Below are 23,795 nucleotides of genomic sequence, written 5' to 3'. Positions count from 1 at the left end.
TTGTTTAGTCATTTGGAAAGACACAACATTTTTGAAAGCACTCAAACTTCTTTACATTTGTCTTTAGACACATCCTGAACATTTAGGAACTAAAGAAAGTTTCAAACATCAATCAAATATCTGAAACATAGAAAAAAAACCCAAGCTGCAGTCATGGAACTCACCTCAGAGCCTCCAGTCGACAATTTGGACTCTCCAGTCCAGCACACAGAAGCTTCACTCCTGAATCCTGCAGGTTGTTTCCACTCATGTCCAGCTCTGTCAGATGGGAGGGGTTGGACTTCAGAGCTGAGGCCACAACTTCACAGTGAGTCTCCGAGAGTCCACAATCTTTCAGTCTGTGATTATAGAAAATATAAAATCTGTTATTATAAAAGCAGAAAATCTGCATTATAAACACTGTCATGAGCTCCGTGTGGAACGGAGGACCCAATGTGTAGACTCCGGGAGGCAACAAGTGCACTCAAAAAACAGCTATACTGCTGAAACCCAGTTAAACTAAAACAAAAGAATACAAAATAACTAAGCTTACAGGCAGGCTGGCACACAGTCTCTTAGGTGGACAAACATGAGGGATACCACGACACAGACCAAGGAAAACACGGGGCTTAAATACATAGAGGGAGCAATCAGGAAATAGGAGACGGGAGGAAAACACAGCTGGGACAAAGCCAGGCTTAACAAGATGAAGGAGCAAAACCAGAGACGTTAACATAAGACACAGACCTACAAAGTAAAAAAGGAAACATACCCACTGAACTTAGATACACAGACTCACAAGCAGACACTGACATAAGAGATACTGCAACAGAGAGAACAGAGAAACCACAACCAAAACCTAACAACTAATAAAGAAATGTAATTACACACAAAACACTGGGTTAACGTCCCAGGCACCCCAACAAACACAGACTGAAAGTATATGAAGACAAAACAGAGTGACGTTGTAATCTGATGAACATCTGCTCTTCACATCTATGTTCAGCTCCTCTTACAGTGATTGACATGACACCAGGACTCAGTCTCTGTCACGGTTCTGGGTCATTTTAACCCAGCTTTCTGTTTCTCATGTTATTTAATTTTTTTTTTTGGTTTATGATTTATGTTCTGATTAATCAGAATCAGAACACAAAACAACCCTGGTCGGGTTGTTTTGTGTTTTTTGTTGTTCCTGTTGGGCTGTCTGGAACTGGGGGGGGGGGGGTTCTGTTTCTTATGTTTTGGTGTCTTTCTACATTATGATTTATGTTCTGATTAATCAGTGATACTGTTTTGATTATGATTATCATTTAGTAGGTTTTGGTCAGTCTCTATCTGTCTAGTCTGTGTCTTAGTAAAGTGTGTTTTGTTTCCTGTTTTACTTTGAAGGATTATGGTCTTGTGTGATGTCAGTGTGTTCAGCTTTACTGCTCCCCTGTCTCATTAGTCCAATTTCTTCCAGCTGTGTCTCCCTCCTGTTGCCCATTCCCTGATTACCACTCTGTGTGTATATAAGCCCTGTGTTTCTCTGTGTCAGTGTCGCATCGTACCCTCATGCTGTGTGTATAACGTTAGGTTATATTCTTCCAGTCTTGGTTAGTTCTTCATTAGTTGTATCTTTTCCCTGCATCTACAATAAACTGCCCTTTTGAGTTCATTCCCGTGTTGCGAGTCTTGTATTTTGAGTCCTCACCTCCTGCCTGCACACAGCGATTCATGACAGAACGATGCGACCACACTATGGACCCACCAGCACTCGCTCCATCTGAGGAGCTCCGGGAGGACCTCATTCACTCCATGGACCAGCTATGCTACCAGTGGCTGGATTTCCCTGTGGAGGAGTATCGTTGTAGCTGGCTAGCTACAGCGATTGATTTCTGGTCTGCCCTGGCTACTGAATTCTTTCCACTCGCTTATACAGGACTTTCTTCTTAATTCACTGCATCTCCACCCCCCTACTGCAACCACTCACCTGCCCGGCCTGCCGGAGGATTTGCTACCCGATCTGCCAGAAGACTCGCAGCGCAATCTGCTGGACAAAATGCCACCCAGCCAGTCGCCTCCTCCATCTTCCCAGAGAAAGCGGCGGTCACGCCACTGTCATCCTTTGCTCACCAAGCAAGCTCCGGTGGTCAGTAACAGTGACTGTTTTAAGCACGCTCAGCCCACGAGCAGCCAGCTCACGCCAGCACAGGCCTTCTACAAAGCCCTGGGAATAATAATCATTCCACCCAGCATCTCCACTTCTCAGCAGGAGCAGCCACGTCAGAACTGCTCCACATCACCAACAGCTTCCCCTGTTGCCCCCGCCCCTTCTTCCAGGAGGAAGCGACATCCACGCCACCGGCAGTCATCAACAGATGCGGTGAGTCAGAAAGACTGTGTTCATTTTGCTCCTTCCGAGCCTGGACTTACAAACTCTGAGTCAACCATTCCTGAGTCAATGAATTCTATGACAGCGAACTCAGGTTTTGTCAAATTTGAAATCGTAGGTTCAGAGACTATTTCTTCCCAGGCCATGTTTTCTGGCTCCATGGATTTTAAAGGTCTTTTTCATGTTCCTTCCGAGCCGAGGAATATAATAACACATACAGTTAATGTCGGCTCAGAGTCTGTTTCCGTTAAAACTGTTACTTCAGTTAAAGAACTGGCTTTTCCAGAGACTGAAATTTTTCCCAGGGCTTCCCCAGAGGTTGAGTTACTGTCCTCAGCTGATTCTGGACCCCTGGATTTAACAGAATCTGTACAGTCGGTGAAATTAACAGACTGTTCTTTATTTTTTCATGTGGAGCAGAAAAGTAATCTCAAAAAGACTGTTTTCCCTGAGCCTGCCTCCCTGCCTCTTTGTGCTCCCGTTCTAAGGTCAGCTGCGGCCCTACCATCTCCTGCTCCTGTCCCAGTTCCCCAGGAGAGGAGGGTTGGGGCCCAGTTGATCCCAGTTTGGGTTTCCAGTCCGGCTGAGGCTCTGCCGGCCTCTGTACCTGTATCACCTCCTTGGGTGAGGACAGCAGCTGCCCAGCCAGAAGCTCGTGTAGCTGCCCAGCCAGACGCTCACTTAGCTGCCCTGTTCTGTCGTTAGCTCCTACACAAGCTCCATTTTCACCTCTACCATCACTTCAGTCATCAGTTCGGTCTGCCACTCAGTCGCCCTTAGCTCCATCATCCACAATACCACCTGCTTCTCTTCCACCACAACCATCACTACACTCAGCCATTCCGGCTGCTACTCAGTCAGTCATTCAACCTATAGCCCTGCCATTAATGCACTCTGCAGCTGAGCCATTAGCCGCCCGGCCCGCCGCCGATTCAGCCACTTCTCCACCCTTTAAACCTCCACCACAATCGTCACTGCTGCCTGCAGCACAGCCCTCATCCCCGCTATCCATAACTCCGTCTTCAGTGTCCCCTCTTCTTGTAGCTCAGCCATTGGTTCTGTCATCAGCAGCTACGTTCGCACCAGACCCTTTAGCTCAGTCTCCTGTGCAGTCACCTCTAGTTCAGTTTCCTGTGCGGTCACCCCTAGGTCATTCTCCTGTAGAGTCATCTACTCCACCACCCACTCCACTCTCACCACAACCGTTAGCACAGCCATCAGTTCAGTCCCCTGTGCCAGTCCAGACTTCAGTTCCGTCCCTTGTAGCACTTCAGTTCTCTGGTCAGCTACACACTCAGCCGCCTAGTCAGCCTAATATTCGGCCAGGGATCCCACTACCCTCTGGCCCTGCATCAACTCCTGCTGGAAGCTCGGGTGAGCCCGTCCAGCATTCCGCGGCTCCCATGCCGCCAAGTGCCTCATCCGCTGGGGTTTCTAGAGAGCCCGGCCAGCCCTTCCTCGTGTCCGCTGGGGGTTCTGGAGAGCCTGGCCAGCCCTTCCCCGTGTCCGCTGGGGTTTCTGGAGAGCCCGGCCAGCCCTTCCTCATGTCCGCTGCGAGTTCTGGAGAGCCCGGCCAGTATTTCCTCGTCTCTGCTGGAGGGTACGAGGGGCCGCTTCAGCAACCAGTCTCCGCTGGAGGGTCCGAGGGGCCGCTTCAACCACCTGTCTCCGCTGGAGGGTCCGAGGGGCCGCTTCAGCCACCTGTCTCCGCTGGAGGGTCCGAGGGGCCCGTTCAGCCACCTTTCTCAGATGGAGGGTCCGAGCGGCCCGTTCAGCCACCTGTCTCCGCTGGAGGGTCTAAGGGGCCCGTCCAGCCATTGCCCGCAGCATCACGATCATCATCCTTGCCACACGGTCAGCCCGCTGAACTTCTTCCACTTCATCGCCGTTGCCGCCCGCACGGTCCGTCCCCTGAACTGCTTCCACATCATCGCCATTGCCGCCCGCACGGTCGGCCCACTGAACTGCTTCCACGTCGCCGCCACTGCCGTCCGCACGGTGGGCCCCCTGAACTATTAGTGAACTATTCTCTATGCGCCAGTGTTTTTTTGTGCGCATTTTGTTTTTGGGCTCTTTGTGCTCCTGCTTTTTTGGTTTTGTTCCAAGCCCTCCGCCATGTTTTGGTGTCTTTCTACATTATGATTTATGTTCTGATTAATCAGTGATACTGTTTTGATTATGATTATCATTTAGTAGGTTTTGGTCAGTCTCTATCTGTCTAGTCTGTGTCTTAGTAAAGTGTGTTTTGTTTCCTGTTTTACTTTGAAGGATTATGGTCTTGTGTGATGTCAGTGTGTTCAGCTTTACTGCTCCCCTGTCTCATTAGTCCAGTTTCTTCCAGCTGTGTCGCCCTCCTGTTGCCCATTCCCTGATTACCACTCTGTGTGTATATAAGCCCTGTGTTTCTCTGTGTCAGTGTTGCGTCATACCCTCATGCTATGTGATCCTTTGTGTGCCTCTCTGTGGAACGTTAGGTTATATTCTCCCAGTCTAGGTTAGTTCTTCATTAGTTGTATCTTTTCCCTGCATCTATAATATACTGCCCTTTTGAGTTCATTCCCGTGTTGCGAGTCCTGTATTTTGAGTCCTCACCTCCTGCCTGCACACAGCGATTCATGACAGTCTCTCTTTTAATGAGAATCTTTTTTTTGGCTTTAATCTGTAGATGAAAGAGGGAAGATGGTGTCAAATTTAGGCTTCCATATGGTCACAGTCTGTCAGTGAGATCTGATCCAGAGTCAGAGTCAAGACACACATTTGGACTGTTTTCTTGTTTTTAATCTGACTTCAGACCAGTTTGAATGAGTTCAGCTCAGAGAAGAATTCCAGCTGGGAATGGTTAGGGGTCCACCCTTATATTGGTGGAGGGGTTTATGTGTCCCAGGAATCCCAAGGGCTGTGTTGTGGGGGGCTTTTTGTCCCCTGGTAGGGTGTCCCATAGCTACTTGGTCTTGGGTGAGGGCAGAGTGCCCGAGGTCTGGTGTCTTGTGGCCAGGTACAACCCAAAAAAGGGATAGGGGCCCATCCTCCTGTAGGACCACCACCCGCAGGATGCGCTGTAGAGGTCGTGTGCAATGTGTTCTGGCCAGCGGCCAGGGGTAGAGACCCTTCAGACCCTAACTTCATTACCTATCTTGGATGTTAAACAGGTGCACAGTGACTTATTCCATATCACTACTCCATATCATAAAAATTAATAAACGTGTGATCACAAAAGCAGCATCAAATTTGAGTGACATAAAACCATGAAAAAATGATTTTTTTAATGTATCTTATTGGCTATGCTATGTTTTCATATATGAAACAATACTGATAGCTAATTTGCTTCAGAAACATGATCTGAAATCTGTTATTTTCTTTGATTTTAATTTAAGACTTTTTAATAACATATAGAAATGCTGGGTGTCATTCTGAATAACAAATCTCCTGCTCTATATTGATGAAGCAAGTTGGACTCACCGAGCCTTTCTGCAGTTCCTCACAGCTGGAATAAGTCTATGTCGTCCCTTACATGAGTATGCTTTGTACTTCTGCAGGTCCAGCTCATCCAGAATGTCCTCTGACATCTGCAGCATGAAAGAAAGAGCTGAGCACTGGATCTCAGAGAGTTTCTTGTCTGAGCTGTTCTCTGACTTCAGGAACCTTTGGATCTCCTGATGTAAAGAGAAGTCGTTCATCTCCATTAGACAGTGGAAGATATTGATGCTTCTGTCGGGAAAGATTTTATAGCTGTTCATCTTCTTCAAGTTGTTGATGGCTCTCTGGATGATTTCTGGACTGTTCTCTGTCTGACCCAGTAGACCTCCTAAGAGTGTCTGGTTGGACTCCAGACAGAGGCCATGAAGGAAGCGAACAAACAGGTCTAGGTGGCCATTTTTACTTTGGAGGGATTTTCTCATGACTTGCTTTAGAAAATCATCAAAAGACAACTTTTTAAAATTTTTTCCCAAGAAATCTCGCAGCGCACGAGACTTCCTGTTGGTGTGACAGTGGAACATGTAGACAGCAGCCAGAAACTCCTGAATGCTCAGATGAACAAAAGAGTAGACTGCTTTCTGGAAGATCACACACTCTCTTTTGAAGATCTCTGTACAAACTCCTGAGTACACCGAGGCCTCTGTCACAACCAGACCACACTGCTCCAGGTCTTCTTGGTAGAACATGATGTTTCCTTTCTCCAGATGTTCAAACGCCAGCCTCCCCAGCTTCAGAAGAACTTCCCTGTCAGCTTCTGTCAGCTCCTGTGGACTCGTCTCATGTCCCTCATGGTACTTGTTCTTCTTCCTCTTTGTCTGAACCAGCAGGAAGTGTGAGTACATGTCAGTCAGGGTCTTGGGCAGCTCTCCTCTCTGCTCTGTAGTCAACTTGTGCTCCAGAACTGTAGCAGTGATCCAGCAGAAGACTGGGATTCTACACATGATGTGGAGGCTCCTGGATGTCTTCATGTGGGAGATGATTCTGCTGGACAGCTCTTCATCACTGAATCTCCTCTTGAAGTACTCCTCCTTCTGGGCGTCAGTGAAGCCTCGTACTTCTGTTAGCCTGTCAACACATGTAGGAGGGATCTGATTGGCTGCTGCGGGTCGTGAAGTTATCCAGACGAGAGCCGAGGGAAGCAGATTCCCCTGGATGAGGTTTGTCAGCAGCTGGCTGACTGATGACTTCTGTGTGACATCAGACAGCAGCTTCCTGTTGGTGAAATCCAATGAAAGTCTGCTTTCATCCAGGCCGTCAAAGATGAACAAAAGCTGAGAGACAGCCAGCTTCTCTGCTGTGACCTTCTGTAATGTTGGATGGAAAACATGGAGTAGCTCCAGAAGACTGTATTGCTCATCTCTAATCAGGTTTAGCTCCCTGAATGAAAGCAGAACCACCACACTGACATGTAGGTTCTCCAAGCCCTCTGCCCAGTCCAGAGTGAACTTCTGCACTGAGAAGGTTTTTCCAACACCAGCCACGCCGTTGGTCAGAACCACTCTGATGGGTCTCTGTTGGTCAGGTAAGGCTTTAAAGATGTCCTGGCACCTGATTGGAGCGTCATGGAGGGCGTCCATCTTGGAAGCTGTCTCCAGCTGCCTCACCTCATGTTGGGTATGAACTTCTTCACTCTGTCCCTCTGTGATGTAGAGCTCAGTGTAGATCCTGTTGAGGAGGGTTCTACTTCCTGTTTCATCACTTCCTTCAGTCACACGTTCACATCTCCTCCTCAGACTGATCTTATGTTCATCTAAAACATCCTGCAGACCAACATCTGTGAAAGAAAGAAAAACAGAAAGAAAACTCTTCAATGTCTGAACAACAACAAGAAGTTCAGTTTCCAGAAATGAGTCCATAAGCAGACAGATGTTCAGTCTTACTTTGTACACAGCTGCTCTGACTGGCTGTCTGCAGTCCAGCGCTGGTTCTGGATCTTCCTCCACACTGGGGACAGGAGAAGTCTCCTGATGAAGCAGACTGGTCCCAGTATGAGGAGATACACTGTCTGCAGAACCAGTGTCCAGAGCTGGTAGAGACTGGATCCTTCAGGACGTCCTGATCCAAAGCACAGCAGGACAGCTGCTCCTCCTCACAAACACCACTCCTCTTCCTCTTCCTCCCTCTGTGAACACATTTCCTTATCACTAAAATCATTTATTGACTGTTGCTAAAAATATCTAAATGTAAAAGATGTTGCAGAAGTTCTGATCGTCACGGAGAAGAGTAAAAGTGGAGATACTTTTCTGGTTTTTAGTGTTCAGTCTGGAAACAAAGTGATGCTTCATTGAGTTTATCAACACTAATGAGCTGCTTTTCCTGTCTTCCTGACTTATTTAACACTAGGTGATCTGCCTGCAGTTTGCTACGAAAACACACTTCCTGCAAAGATTTCACAGTAAAAGCCTTCCATCAGAGGGCGCTGCTTATATCCTTCATGTTTTCCAGTCAGTGTTTGCAGATTAGCTTGGTTTAGTTCATTTTGATTACTTTACAAAAGTAACTGATTAGTGAAAGAATAATATCCAAGGTGCGCAGATTCCCCTCCTGCTCTAAGCAGCTAACATGAATGAATGTAAAAAGTGTCACAGCTTTCCAGTCAGACTGTACTCGGTGCCACATTACAGAAGTGGTTTCTGACAGCTGCTCCAGCTGCAGGATCAAACACACACAAGTCCAAACATCTTTGACGTTGCTGCTTCTATATTATTTAACCTCCTAGGCCCTGGTGTCCACATTTTGGGTTGCTTAGACCAACATATTAAAATTTGCTCTACAAGGGTCTGATATCCACTGACGATGACATTATACTGCTACTGTTCTATCAAAATTGAAAATGAATGTCCTCATATGTGGATCTCATTTTTCTCAGAAATTAAAATCAGGTAAAAAGATAATTCTTTGTTTTTACGTTCATCAGGTCCGAGTCAGCCCAAATAAAAAAAAAAAAAAAAAGAGTTTGGGTATTAGGAGGTTAACATAACATATTTAACATATTATTTACATTAAAACAACATCTACTTTTTTCCTAGTTGAGCATTAGTTATTCAGTCTTTAATATTGGCATTGCTATTGTGGCAGGTTTTGGTTTGTGGCTCAGTTGTAGGGGAGTTCAGATTCTGATTAACTCAAGAACAGAGCTTCCTGGAATGAGCAGCTGCATCCAAGCTTTACATCACCAAGCACAATGCAGTGTTGCATGCTGTGCTGTAAAGTACACTACCACTGGACTCTAGAGCAGTCGAGACAGGTTCTCTGGAGTACCCAATCACGCTTCTTTACCTGGCAATCTGATAGACGAATCTGAGTACCTGTGGTGCTAATAACAGCAGTCTACATACCTCCAGACGCTAATGTTAGTTCAGCCCTTGCCTATCTGCATGACTCGATATTTGAACAGCAATGGACATACCCAGCGGGAGTACACATCATTGCAGGGGATTTCAACAAAGCTAAAAGCTGTGCTGCCTAAATTTGTTCAACATGTGTATGGAACGCCAGGACTGCCATAATGAATTTATTAAATACACCATTAAATAATTAATTAAATGTGTCAATAATTAATTAAAATGGGAATTAATTAATTAAATACATAGTTATGACACATGTAATTAATTAATTATTGACAAATTGAAATACATAAATAATTAATTAAATGTGTCAGTAATTAATTAAAATGTGAAATACATAAATAATTAACATTTTAATTAATTATTGACATATTTAATTAATTAATTAATTATTGACACATTTAATTAATTATTTAATGATATATTTATTTATTTCATTTTGGCAGTCCTGGCGCCTGGCTCTCATCATGAATTAATTTTATCTGTCAGCCTCACCCATCAAACTCAGGGGGCGGGGTTAACGCTGCCCATGCAGCTTCTCTAACATTTGATTTGTTGCCGTGCAAAGTAAGTCAAAACAGGTCGATCCTAGATAATCGATTGCTTCTGTAGACTTGAGGCAGCCAGGTATCCCAGAATGCATTTCAAATCACAGGCAGCAATGGTGGTGGTGTAGTTTTAAAATACCCGTTTTCTGTCACCAACTACACTTTTAACAGTGTTTTAGCCACGAATGTCGCTACCGTAATCTTCACATGTCTGGTCAGGTTGTCAACATAGAACATGTTTGCAAAAGTGCTCAGATGTTTTCGGAGATTTCACTGCTCTGCTAACAGTCAGCATGCAGAGTGCACCGAGGGGGTTACGTCAACCGGTTTGTTTACATATTCCACTCTCCGTGTTCCACATGTTGCATTCGCGGATTCTCATTTTCACCGAACGATCGTCTCTTTCCGCCTGGTCTTGTGTCTCTGTGCTTCTGTAACATAAAGAACAAGCTGACATGTTTCTCAGGACACCAGCGAGCAGCTCAACAGGCCCTCAGTTTACCTGCATGCATCCTCCTCCTCACCTGTCAGCTGTTTAACACCTGCTGCTAATTCAAGAAACACGCCCACGTTACCTGGTGATCGTCACAGTTTAACTGGGCAGCCGGTGCTCGATATAACGCAATGTCAGCGCATTTTTCTGCACAAGATAAGTAAATATAGTATTTTTCCCGAGCGCAGAGCTTCTGGAGCTTGTTTCCTTACAGAGCACTTTATAGGCGAAGCCACTTTATCAGCGGCTGATGTCCAATCACCGCACACAGCTTTGAAACCTCACCTGAGTTTTAGCTCTCAGTGGTTAAACGCTGGACTTAATTCACTCAGGTTTTGTCTGTCGGGTCACGTTTACTTCACTGTTTTATTTACAACTGAGCAAATCGGTTTGACTGAGGTTAAACTTTCCCAAACTTTTTTTGCCAGGCCCCCTTTTTACAAGAAAAATGTTCACGCCCCCGCCACCTAGCCCCCCCCCCCCCGCCCGCACAAAAACATCCTCCAAACACACACACCCATATTTTGTTTACAAACTCCATTGCGGTTTATTTCACACCTCAAACATTTAGTAAACAGTTAAGCAAATACAAGTAAACGGCAATAAATTACAGGTAGTAATAAAATATACTACTAAACTCTTTTACGCTGCGTCCACACCTACACGGGTATTTTTGAAAACACCGCTGTTTCTATGCGTTTGGGCTTTTCTTCAACACGTAAACGGCGTTGCGATTCACCGAAAACGGAGATGATTTAAAACTCCTTTTTTGCGTTTACGTGTGGACGAGGAATACAGAGTTAAATCACGCAACGTCAAAGGTATGTGCCTCTTTTCACGTCACGCTGTGCGCCACGTTGTGTTTACATGAGATGAATTGCAGAATGGCAGATAGAGACAAAATACTGTTACTGTTAATCTGACTATCTTCAGGTTTTACACGCTTACTTACACACGCAGTTACTGTCCCTCCATTTAGAAAGGCAGAGGCGTCACGGTGTGATTATTTTACGTAGTTGTTTTTTTTCCTGTGTAATAATATTCAACATTGCTATCAATACATTTTTCAAAAATGCCTCTCTGTGCAAAATGGGTTTAAACACATAAACAGCTGTGGGATACTGTTTGTCCGTGATTTGAACCGGGGGAACAAATTACGGCAGGATCAGCCTGATATTATTTGTATCCCACTGTAACTTTACTGCATAAAGAGCTAACATGTCCAAAATGTCAGGAGTAGTTAGTCATTACAAGAAGTGTTTGTGAACTAAAATCAAGAATGTGGGATACTGTTTGTCCGTGATTTGGAGAGCCCAGCGCTGCTCTCCCACGCAGGGAAACTAATTTTGCAGGGGAGACCTACCTTGGCACTTGTGCAGGTGAAGCCAAAGGAAGATATGCTTCACCATATTTTCTAGTCTTTGGCTTGGAAGGAAGTTGGTTTGAAACATATTTGGCGATGCTTCATCTCCTGCTTTTGCGTTTATGTGGGAGCCCGTCAAAAACCTGTCCACAGTGTCCAAGCGCTCTTTTTTTTTTTTTTTCTTTCATACCGCGCCCCCCCTGCAATGGCTCTGCGCCCCCCCTAGGGGGCGGGCCCCACACTTTGGGAACCTCTGGGTTAGAGTTACGTTTCAAAACTGCACAGTTTTACAGATGTTAAATGGTTCACTGGCACATGTGTTAGACTGAACTATTCGCTTTTCTTTATCTGGTGTGTTTTGGATTTAACAGTGAATTTTGAGATTAAACTGACTTTTAAAATGTTTTTATACAAAGAGGAAAGAGAAGGTGCATTTCCACCGAGAGGAGCAGAGTTTCCAACTACATGTTCATAATGCAGACTGCAACCTGGACAGAAATATTATATCATCTGTTTTTTTAATAGTTATTCAACTGTATTCTAAGCACCAGCTGTCTGTTAGAATGTTTAGAGTTTACTTAACTAAAAATAAATGAGGTTAACATATAATTTGTGTGATTTCTCTCTCTCTCTCTTTTTTTTTTTGCTTTTTCGGTCATGTTATGTTTAACTGTCAAAGGTTTGTTACAAACTATGAAACACATCGTGCAGACTTCTGGATGTTAGAAGAAAACTAATACTGCTCATGAATGAGACTAAAGGCAGGAAGGTGTCCTTTAAAACCAAACATGTTAGTAGGACCTCCCTATTTATATCGTAGTTTATGATTTCTTTTGCAATGAAAAACATAAACACACATGTTTCTGCTGTGCCAGCTGTTAACATTATACCTGCTTATGCAGTAACCATGGTAACCACGGACTCTGAGCGGCTGGATCGACGGAGGTCAGACAACAATTTTACATGTATGATATTAAAACAGGACACAGCCACTTTACGTGCTGGCCTCATATCAAATGTGACCGCAGACTGAGTCTGTTTGATGTTTGCTTTATATCTAATCTTCCTCTCAAACATTTAAACAGCAGCGAGTCTGCAGCTGAGGGAATACAAACTCAACCTGTCGGAACAGGTTCGACCGTGGATTCATTTGGTAATTTATTAAATGTATAACTGTTATTCTAATCATCTGCTGAGTCTCTGACACTGATGAAAATGCAGAAAACACAGATCACGAACACCTGTTCAACCAATCACTTTCATTCCACTTTGATCTGTGACAAACTGACGGTTCATCTCTGTTACAGTGTTGCGTTAGACTGCTATATTTTTGTGTTCTTTATGCTGTAGATTTTCACATCTCTGGAATACTTGGGAGTATTAAGGATGCTTTTCTGTAAAATCATATTGATATGACCCGTGACATATTCGTAGATGACAGTTAGATAGTCAGCTGTGAAACTCTGGGTTAACTCAGAGAGCTGAAGATATCGTGGATATGCTGACCTCGCTCCGTGGTATAGCCTACCAACCCTTGATTAATATTCACGATAAAAATATTAGCCGAACATCATGAAGTCTGTATGTGTTTCATAGTGTCGAACAACCTTTGTACAGTTAAAGCCAGCAGTTACTACATGACGGAAACACCAACGTTATCTCTTTTATGTGTTTATACACAGGTCACGCAGATTACTGAACAAAAACCCAAAGATCAGCTGTTAATCGAATTTATTTGCTCTTTCTCCTCCTTAAACATGTTTTTAATGTTAGTTATAATTCAGAATTGGCGACTGAAACACGTAGAACACATACGAACATCAGGAAATAAAACCACGATAAATATAACCTCAGTAAAAGAAGTCAGTGTCAGTGGGGATTATTACAGCTGTGTACCGGGGCCTGCGCTTTGTCGGCGGCAATAACAGCTCGATTGCTTGTGAGGCGAGCGGGTCTATCCCACGCTTTGCCGTGAGACTGGGCAGACATCTCTGAAATCATCGAAGCACTTTTGCAAAGAGGCTGTATCTTGACAAACCGACCAGACATATGAAGATTAAACTCACCATTAAAATGTGAAATACATAAATAATTAATTAAATGTGTCAATAATTAATTAATTACATGTACTTAATTAATTAATTCAAATTTTAATTAATTATTGCCACATTTAATTAATTATTTAATGGTGTATTTAATTAATTCATTATGGCAGTCCTGGCGTTCCATACAACGCATCCTAAAGCTCTCTTTGCAAACCACCCTGTGTGAGTCTCCACTCACCGACCAGAAAAGACAAACTGCAGGTCTCTGTTGCTGTCCTGGCGTTCCATACATGTGAAGCATACCAGAGGGAATGTTATTCCCTACCAGAGGGAATAACACCCTGGACTATGTTTACTCAAATATCAGGCAAGCCTACAGATCTGTTACCCTTCCCCACCTGACTATGTCCAACCACCTCTCTCTGCTCACTGTCCTGGCGTACACACCACTCAGAAAATGAAATATGGTATCTAACCAGATTCTTACTCTGGATGGCATTACCTTAGCCTCCAGTAACACTGTGAGGAACCCTGGAGTCATTTTTGACTAAGACGTCCTTCAACGCACATATTAAACAAATATGTAAGACTGCTTTCTTCCATTTGCGCAACATCTCTAAAATTCGAAATATCCTGTCTCAGAGTGACGCTGAAAAACTAGTTCATGCATTTATTACTTCTAGGCTGGACTACTGTAATTCTTTATTATCAGGATGTCCTAAAAACTCCCTGAAAAGCCTTCAGCTGATCCAAAATGCTGCAGCAAGAGTACTGACAGGGACTAGAAAGAGAGAGCATATTTCTCCTGTTTTGGCTTCCCTTCATTGGCTTCCTGTTAAATCCAGAATTCAAAATCCTGCTCCTCACTTACAAGGTCTTAATTAATCAGGCCCCATCTTATCTTAATGACCTTGTAGTACCATATCACCCTATTAGAGCACTTCACTCTCGCTCTGCAGGCCTACTTGTTGTTCCTAGAGTATTTAAAAGTAGAATGGGAGGAGAGCCTTCAGTTTTCAGGCCCTCTTCTGTGGAACCAGCTTCCAGTTTGGATTCGGGAGACAGACACTATCTCTACTTTCAAGATTAGGCTTAAAACTTTCCTTTTTGCTAAAGCATATAGTTAGGGCTGGACCAGGTGACCCTGAATCCTCCCTTAGTTATGCTGCAAAAGGCGCAGGCTGCCGGGGATTCCCATGATGCATTGAGTTTTTCCTTTCCAGTCACCTTTCTCACTCACTATGTGTTAATAGATCTCTCTGCATCGAATCACATCTGTTATTAATCTCTGTCTCTCTTCCACAGCATGTCTTTCATCCCGTTTTTCTTCTCTCACCCCAACCAATCACAGCAGATGGCCCCGCCCCTCCCTGAGCCTGGTTCTGCCAGAGGTTTCTTCCTGTTAAAAGGGAGTTTTTCCTTCCCACTGTCGCCAAAGTGTCAAATTGAATTGAATATATACACACACAAGGACACCAGGTAATGACACACAGGAGGGAAGCATAGCTGATCCTAATACACAAGACGATAGGAGGATTCAAACTGAACACAGTGACAACAGACACAGACCTTCAAAATAAAACAGGAAATCCACAACACAAACTCTGGGACATCAACAGAGCACAAGTGGAGGACACAGGATACCAAAATCATAATAAACTAGAACAGAAGACAATAATCATACAAAACACAAAATGCTGTGTCACACTACCCAGGACCATGACAATTAGTTATGCTGCAATAGACGTAGGCTGCCGGGGATTCCCATGATGCATTGACTTTTTCCTTTCCAGTCACCTTTCTCACTCACTATGTGTTAATAGACCTCTCTGCACTGAATCATACCTGTTATTAATCTCTGTCTCTCTTCTGCAGCATGGCTTCCTTCTCTCATCCCAACTGGTCGCAGCAGATGGCCCCGCCCCTCCCTGAGCCTGGTTCTGCCGGTTTCTTCCTGTTAAAAGGGAGTTTTTCCTTCCCACTGTCGCCAAAGTGCTTGCTCATAGGGGGTCATATGATTGTTGGGTTTTTCTCTGTATGTAGTATTGTAGGATCTACTGTACAATATAAAGCGGCTTGAGGTGACTGTTGTTGTGATGTGGCGCTTTATAAATGAAATTGAATTGAAAAATTGAATTGGAGTGGAGAGATAGTCTCGATATGATAGTGAACGTATGGTTACAGTGTAACCTTGGCCGGGTGAGGGGAGTGTCTGATAGAAGTATCCACACGCCACGACCAAGGGGGGGTCATACCCCGTACATATGGAATATGCAACGGAGTGGAGAGATAGTCTCTCTCAGAGAACAGTAACCATAACGTAACCGTACCTTTTTCCTTGCCACTGTCGCCAAAGCGCTTGCTCACAGGGGAATAAATGATTGATGAGGTTTTCTGTTTGTTTTTGTTTTTTGTTTTTTTTTTTATTGTAGAGTCTTTACCTTATAATATGAAGTCCCTTTTAGGCACCACTGTTATGATTTGGCAATAAATATATATATACTGTATATATAAATAAAACTGCTTAATCACTGTTTAAATCATTTTTGATGCTCTGAGTTTTATGAGTAAAAGTGAAATCTGTGCAGCAAAGTTAGTGTTACCTCCTCTAAGTTCCTCCAACATAAAGCAAACATGACTGATGGAAGAAAACATGGGCACAAGCATCACTTCCTGTTTGCTGAAGTGGATCTTCAGTTGTTTATATACCAAAGGCTTGTGTTTAAGAGACAGTTTAAATGGAATTGAGGGAATAACACGTTTGCACTGCAGTTTATATCCAACAACACCAAGCAGTTAAATCCAAGACTTCATGTTACCAACAGCTCACCTCTCTGCAGCAGACACAGGCTGGACTTTAAAATTAATGGGTCGATCTTCAGACCAGTCACTCTTTAAGGACACACAGCTGGGTTCAGGTTCATGTTTGCGTTTAGTTCCTCGTTTCTTCCTGTGAATATTGGTGAAGCAGTAATGTGAGTGCTGAGCTGTGACATGGAGAAGAGTCATGGACAGTTAGAGATGGTCATCTCACCTCTGAGCTTTGGTCTGGCTCTCATGTTCCCCACACAGAGTGCTTTTAGAGGGAGGGACTCCCTCCTCTCTGTCCTCACACTGATCCATGCTGCTCAATTCAGCTCACACACACTTTCTACCTTCACCTGCAGAGGAAACACAAATCATTCATGTGTACATCAACTGAAATCCTCCTTTCCATCATGTGTGCTGTCCAAATATCAGCCGCTTCTTTCCTGCTTCATCTCAGTGTCAGCTGAATGCAGTCAGACAGTGTGAGGCAGAGGAAGCTGCCATCAGCTTCTCTATCAGTCCACTAGATGGAGCCGTGAAGCACACACGATGCATTCACTGACATACACTGATTCGCTGTGACTGGAAGCTTCAGTCCATTAGTATTCAGTCAGTTCAACACGTGTGAACAACATTTTAAACCTTTCAGCTGATCCATGATTCAAAGAGGATCAACAGAGTTAAAACGTCACACTAATTATTCCTGCTGAGTTAAGAGGAAATACAGAGAGAGATGCTCCTGCTTAGTTGGTTTCACATCTGTATCTTTTGCTGTGCAGAGATTCCAAAACTCCGTAGCTCAAAGGGACTTAAAGATTCATGTCCTTGGCTGTGTCCCAATCCAGCGACCGCACGCTTCGGAGTACGCGCAGCTCGCATACTAGGAAGTGCGAGAAGTGCGGAAGTGAAAGGCTTGTGAAATGGGATGGTATGGCCTTCGTCACGCTGCTCAGGTTGCCTAGCAACCATGATACTAACCGCTGGAAACGTGTCATACAGCTTTTTGAGAGAAGGAGAAAAAAATGTTTTTTTGTTCACTCATTTTTTTTTATGACATCACTTTGATTAGTTGAGTATCTGAGTCTGAGACCACGGGACTGTAAAACATGATTGTTGGGCTTCATTTCTGTACTGAACAGTCATTTCAAGAATAGTTAGTAAATAACAATTAGCTAATTTTGGTCATGAGACTAAAATCATGTCACTTTGGTAATTTAAATATAATATGGCCAATATTAAAGTTATTGTCAGATATATATATATATATATGTGTATGTATGTATGTATGTATGTATGTATGTATGTATGTATGTATGTATGTGTGTGTGTGTGTGTGTGTGTGTATATATATATACATACATACATAAATGAAGATCAGACTGATATATGAAATATTCCTTTATTGGGTGAGAAAATCAGACCATGTCATAACTGCTTTAAGTCACACAGAATAGATATCAGAGCCTTAAACAGGCTGACTTCTGCTAAATGGGTCAAACTGGGCAGAAAGTAAACAAACACATAACATCCTTATAGAATATGATGTAACACTATAGATCAACTTACCTCAGAATATATAAAGCATATAAACAATTACAGCAATATGATGCAACAAACACAGCAGTGCTACTAATCCAAAATACTCAAAGCTTCATAGAACTGAAACAAACATTTATTTTTAGCTCCATTCTGCTGCTGATACATACTTTAGGTTTCTGAATATTAAACTTGTTGCTGCCTTTCATAGTGTGTAACCTGAAGGCTCTGAGTACTTTCTCCCACACTGAAAACACTGGGATGATAACATTATTTGAACATTACCTAATAAGACTGATTCAGGACAGACAATTAGTTATTCTAAACTTTCCTAGCAGTCCTTCACAAACAGGGAACAGTCTGTCTATTCTCTCCATCTGTCAGCTGCTGCTGGCTCTTCCTCCTCCTCTTCCTCACACACTGCTGAGTTTGTCCTGGTGGATCATCAGGGGTGCAAAGCCTCACAGATGGTGTGCAGCAATGGGTCCCTCAGTCTGTCCTCACTCTGGACACTTGCAGTCGTCACACATGGAAATCAAATGTGTGATAAGCTGCAGGATTCAAACACAAGTGTAACTTATAAATACATGTTCATACTTTTATTCCACAATCAGAGAGAAAGAAACAGAGAGAGAGTGCAGGACAGACAGACAGGTGACAGTCTCAGGTGTATACACCGCTACAAAACAGCACAAGAGAAGGAGGATTTAGTGTTTGTGTTATTACGAGTGCTAAACAAGAAGAGTTCCAGATGGTCCAGTGGACACATGTGTGACTGCTGTGATTAAAGCATCTTTCTTTCAGCTTAACGAGTGAACCGTCAGCTCGTTCAAACACACGTTAAAGTCCGTTTGGCTCGACACCATCGAACAGAGGCAGCAATATAACATAGCTAACATTAACAGTGCAGTGAGTCCTGCTTGTGCCGTCATATTCAGGACTGCAAACCGAGCAGCATCACTGCCTTTCAGCTTGTTGTGTTTGTGGATATATGACTGACTTTAATTATCCATGAAATCATCACATCTCTGTAGAATTAAGGTCGACTATTGAACGTTCTTCATTATTAAACATTCGCACATAAATTAGTGACATAATATTCAGTACTTACTGTTGAAAGTTCACTCTTCAGCCACTCCGCTTCTGCCTTCTGCCGTATTTTGCGGCAAAATTATCCACACTCACCGCCACGCTATGAATTGTGGGATATAAGTGACCAAGTGTACACCGGACCACACTTCAAATTTGATGAAATCAACGGCGCATTTGGAGTACACTTTGGATTGGGACAACCGTTGTTACGTCGCTGTGACGTAATAGGTCTCAAAATGCGAACTCCAAAGCGTGCGGTCGCTGGATTGGGACACAGCAATTAACTCACAGGAAGTGGCTAACTGTGATCAATTAACTGTGGCTCAGGAAGCACAGCAGGTATTCAATCAGTTGAAAGGTCAATGATTTGATCACACATGGCATATTGTGTAAAGAAATGAATCATATCATCATTTAATACTAATTTTCTAGAGTCAAGTGTTTGACTCTAGAAAATTATAAAAAAAAAAAAGTAAATCTCTATTCTATAATATTCTATAATAAGTTAAGGGAAGAAAGAAGGGAAACTTACAGTTTGTTGAAATCCATCTGAGGAAAAGTAATCTTGTCTCCACACCCGGGACTTTCTCAATGTGTTCTTCTCTTAACTTGTGTTGTTTTAAGACAATTGCTCGTTGACACCTTTTTTCCTTTTTGCCACTCCACCCATTTTCTCCAGGGTTTATTGGGAACTTAAAACCCCACACAAGCTCAGACATGTCACAATAAACAGCACAGAGTGAGAAAAAGTAAAGCATGAGACTGCTTGAAACAGTCTCATGACAGTTTGAAAAGCAGTAATTTTCCAAACAACATTTCTGAAGAGTCTTTAAAATTTTTCTGCTGGGACCTCCTGAGAGCTCAGAGCTCCAAGTATCCTGTTTGAGGTCTGTTAATTGTTTATTCAGTGCAATGAGGTTCTGATCTTCATGACTTTCTTCTGTGCTTTGATCACTTGAGAAAAAAAAATGAACAGATCAATCCTTTCATCACTGTGACAGAGATGAGTGCTGCTGAGTGAATGTGTTCATACCAAGAAGTCCAAACTTGCTGCACTTTGTAAGTACAAAAGGCTGAGCTGTTACCCGGAATCAGTCAGAGCTGCACATCTGAAAAGCTGCATTAATATCTTTAATATTAATTATATTTTATTACACAAAAACTGTATAACATGGATTTATGAGCTGAACTTTTCTCTGAGGAAACCTGCAGATAACTGCAGTGTGCATGTGATCATCTTCTTGAGTGTGTACATGTTGCAGTTGTCTGTGCAACGCCCAACAGAAACTGACGGTTGGTCAAACCTGAGTGATGTGTGAACAGTATACTTCAGTGTGCAGGGTGTGTACCTCTTTGTCTTTGAACATTAAAGCTGGTTTTCCACATTAGTCATTATGACTGTATGGAGGGTGAATGTCAGAGGCAAGAGTAAGAAATCAAAACCAAACAAAGCAGGTGATGTTGATATTTTTAACCAAACTACTACCTACTAATACTTATTTTTATTTTAGTTAACTGACTTGCATTTTAAAATCTAGCTTTACTCTTTAGTTTTAGTCTTATAATAATTTTGTTGTTGAGGGTAAATAAATCCCATCGAAGCTGAAACTTTATGCTTGCCATCAGAGGAATTCTAGTAAGAAATTAAATAAATGTATTGAATTCACTTTATTATAATTTTATAATTAAGATTTTTCCATAATTTCTTTCACCATTTGTTTATTATAAACACTCTTTTTCAAAACTAAAATGTAAAATGTAATTTTAATTACATACTTTAAAATGTAGTAAAGTTTATTATCTGTATGTCTACAGCAATGTTCCCTCTAATGTTTCATGTGTCTGAGCGAACACACAAACTCCCTGAGCGATCCCTTGGACCACTGTGAGCAACATCAGACGTGTGCACTGTGGTCACGCCGGCATCTAATCCATCCAAGTTACATGTTTATTAAAATAATCAAATTACAGCATTTACATTTATGTAAATGCCCACTTTAGCCCACTTACAATGAAAATGTAAAAAAAAATCTAGTCTTTGGCCTGTGTAGTATGTTAACACTATTGGAAGTAAAAATAACTTGAACTCCAATTTTGAAAACACAACTTTCTTTCTTTTTAAAAAAAAAGCTCTGACTTGTATTATGAGTATGAGTCTGTGGTCTGGGAGAGAGTCCTGTAACTCTCTGTCTGCCAAATACAGTTGTCAAGGAGTGCAGTGTGGCAGGCAGGAGTAGGACCCAAAATGCAGGCACTCAGACTCAAGGTATAAACTCAAAGTCACAGCTTTATTGGCTGGCAGGGAAAAAGGCATACAAACTAAACTAAACTAAACTAAACTAAACTGGGAAATAACAAACTAAGACTCACGGGGAGACACAGGGAGATCCACACAGCAAGAGGGACAACGCGACACTGACTCAGAGAAACACAGGGTTTAAATACACTGGGAAGTAACGAGGGGAATGAGACACAGAAGGAGAGCACAGCTGGGAGAAATCAGGACTGACGAGACAAGGGAGCAAAGCAGGACACATTTACATAAGACACGGACCTTCAAAGTAAAACAGGAAGTATGACACAGAGACATGAACTTGGCACAGTGGAGACAGCAACTAAGAAACACAGAGACATAAACCATAAGACAGAGGACTCTAAGAACCGAAAGACACAGAGGGAAACTCAACATGCAGACAGACTACACAGAACAGAGGGGACACAGAGAAACACGAAGGGCAAGGGATCGAAACTAGAAACGATACAACTCACAAGCACAATACTACAAAAATCATAAAGAATTAAACATGCTAGGTCAGGGGACCCAGGACCCTGACAACAGTATATAATGACCAATGTTGGGCAATTAATTATATAGTTACTTCTTCAAAAAAGTAACTCAGTTTGGCAAACAACAAAGTTTTTTGCAGCTATTTTTTTAAATGCAGCCAAGGCGTTTTTTTAAACAAACATTTCAAACTATTTACAGAACAATCAGCTGTTCTGCATCAAATTTGATGCCACACAAATTATTTGTGCCACTCCAAAAAACAATTTCTGTCCACTATGAGATGAAGGAGAACAACAGCGTGATACCTGCAGGCCTGACAACAGGAGATGTATCACTCCTGTAACACCTGTAACATTCAGCAGTCGCCTCATTGTTCTGACACACACAACAAAACTATTGACTACACTACACACTAACTACACAAGATTTGCGCTAAACATCGCAAATCTCTCACATCTCAAAGCACCGCCTTCACTCCTAAAACTTCCTCCCATTTCTTAACAACTAGATGCCGCGTTGCCATACCATTTTTTGATTGGTCGACATGGGGGGGTTGTTTTTGCTCACAGGTGGAGAGTGCTTTCGAGCCTTTTTCTTATGAAACGCCGTTTTTACCGGTTTTTCCCGCAGTAAATATAAACAACGATAGTATCCAGGAAGAAAACCAAACATTGCAGATATTTTTATCATAACTCTGGTTTTACGTGGCCGATCAACACAATATAAAAACTGGTATAAAGTCCATACTTTTCCCGTCAATTGTTCCGTCTGTCCTGCTAACATTTCCAATGGTGGTACAAGTTGTCATTAACGTGGCTTCACTCCACATCAGCCACGCCGCTTTGCCAGCTAAAAGACCGTCGGTGTCAGCACATAAGGACGCTGTCATAGCCTGTCAACCACGTTGATTAGCTGCGTATATACGAATGTGAATGGCATTATTGGCTGTACTAAGGTGGCATCGTTCTAATACAATATGGGAGCAGCCAGTCACTCACTGACTAACACTGCAAAACAGAATTGTTAAAATATTTATTTTAATTTCAATTCTGGTTAATTTTTTTGTGCACAATGCAGATTTTCTGTGCGCAGAGACGGTGCCAGCAGTGCGCAATTGCGCACGTGCGCAGCTTAGAGGGAACATTGGTCTACAGATATTTCTAAACATTGAACTGAATTTTTAAATAAAATAAAAAAGTCTTCCTAATGTAAAATCATTTTTGTGTTAAGCTCAGTAACTTAAAAAGGCCCTTATGTACACACATGACAGCACTGGTGGATGATTATGGGATGGTTTCCATGACTAAGAAAAAAGCAGCAGAGCAGTTCTGGACAGATGAGACTAAGCTCAGCTTGAACCAGAATGATGAAGGACGAAAGACTGGAACAAAATGCTGGGTCACATGACGCAGGACCGTGACAAACAGATGGAGCCACAGGTTGTATTTGGTACAGATTTGATGTCAGATGCATAAAACTGCTCTTCCTGGCACTGTAACTTCTGCTTTGCAATGAAAAAAATTGTGAAACTGACTTCTCTCTTAGTAGAGATGTCAGTGCTGATCAGTAATCAATAAGCAATTAGTGTTTTTTTTAATAGTAGTGTACCATCTGTTAGCATAAACAAAAAAAAAAAACACGTGGTGTACATCTGAACATGCAGGTTTTGGATGGAGGCTTTCAGTCTGATTCATTTAACACTTCAAATGTTGTCATCAGCTTTTGAGGATTGGATTTTCCCAAGAAGTCTGTCATTGATCCATGTTTGTCTGTGTAAGTTCCCATAAATTTCTAAAAATGTCACAGCGAGTGGGGTGAGCCATGTGGAAAAACTAAAGGAAGAAACAACAAATCCTTAAATACGGATAAACAGAAACTCATAATAATCTATCATCATCATATCCATCACCAGCACCACCACAAGTACTACAAGAGACTGAGAAAA

At 42.6% G+C, this 23,795-nt stretch overlaps 1 protein-coding gene across 1 annotated transcript in view; it reads right to left on the bottom strand.

Annotated features, from left to right (window-relative positions):
- The window catches only part of LOC116331969, a 249,588-nt gene that overhangs the window by 225,235 nt on the left and 558 nt on the right, over positions 1–23,795 (bottom strand). The window contains exons 2-5 of the mRNA XM_039603810.1: positions 16,661–16,713; positions 16,457–16,576; positions 7,711–7,952; positions 5,813–7,604 (exon numbers count right to left, since the gene is read on the bottom strand). Coding sequence (XP_039459744.1) covers positions 5,813–7,604; positions 7,711–7,952; positions 16,457–16,576; positions 16,661–16,713 — 2,207 coding nt within the window. The remainder of the gene's footprint in view (positions 1–5,812; positions 7,605–7,710; positions 7,953–16,456; positions 16,577–16,660; positions 16,714–23,795) is intronic.

Source organism: Oreochromis aureus, linkage group 3, assembly GCF_013358895.1.
Source record: "Oreochromis aureus strain Israel breed Guangdong linkage group 3, ZZ_aureus, whole genome shotgun sequence".
NCBI classification, from domain to species: Eukaryota; Metazoa; Chordata; class Actinopteri; order Cichliformes; family Cichlidae; genus Oreochromis; species Oreochromis aureus.
The sequence above is the reverse complement of the archived record's forward strand: the minus strand, read 5'-3'. Positions and strand labels throughout refer to the sequence as shown.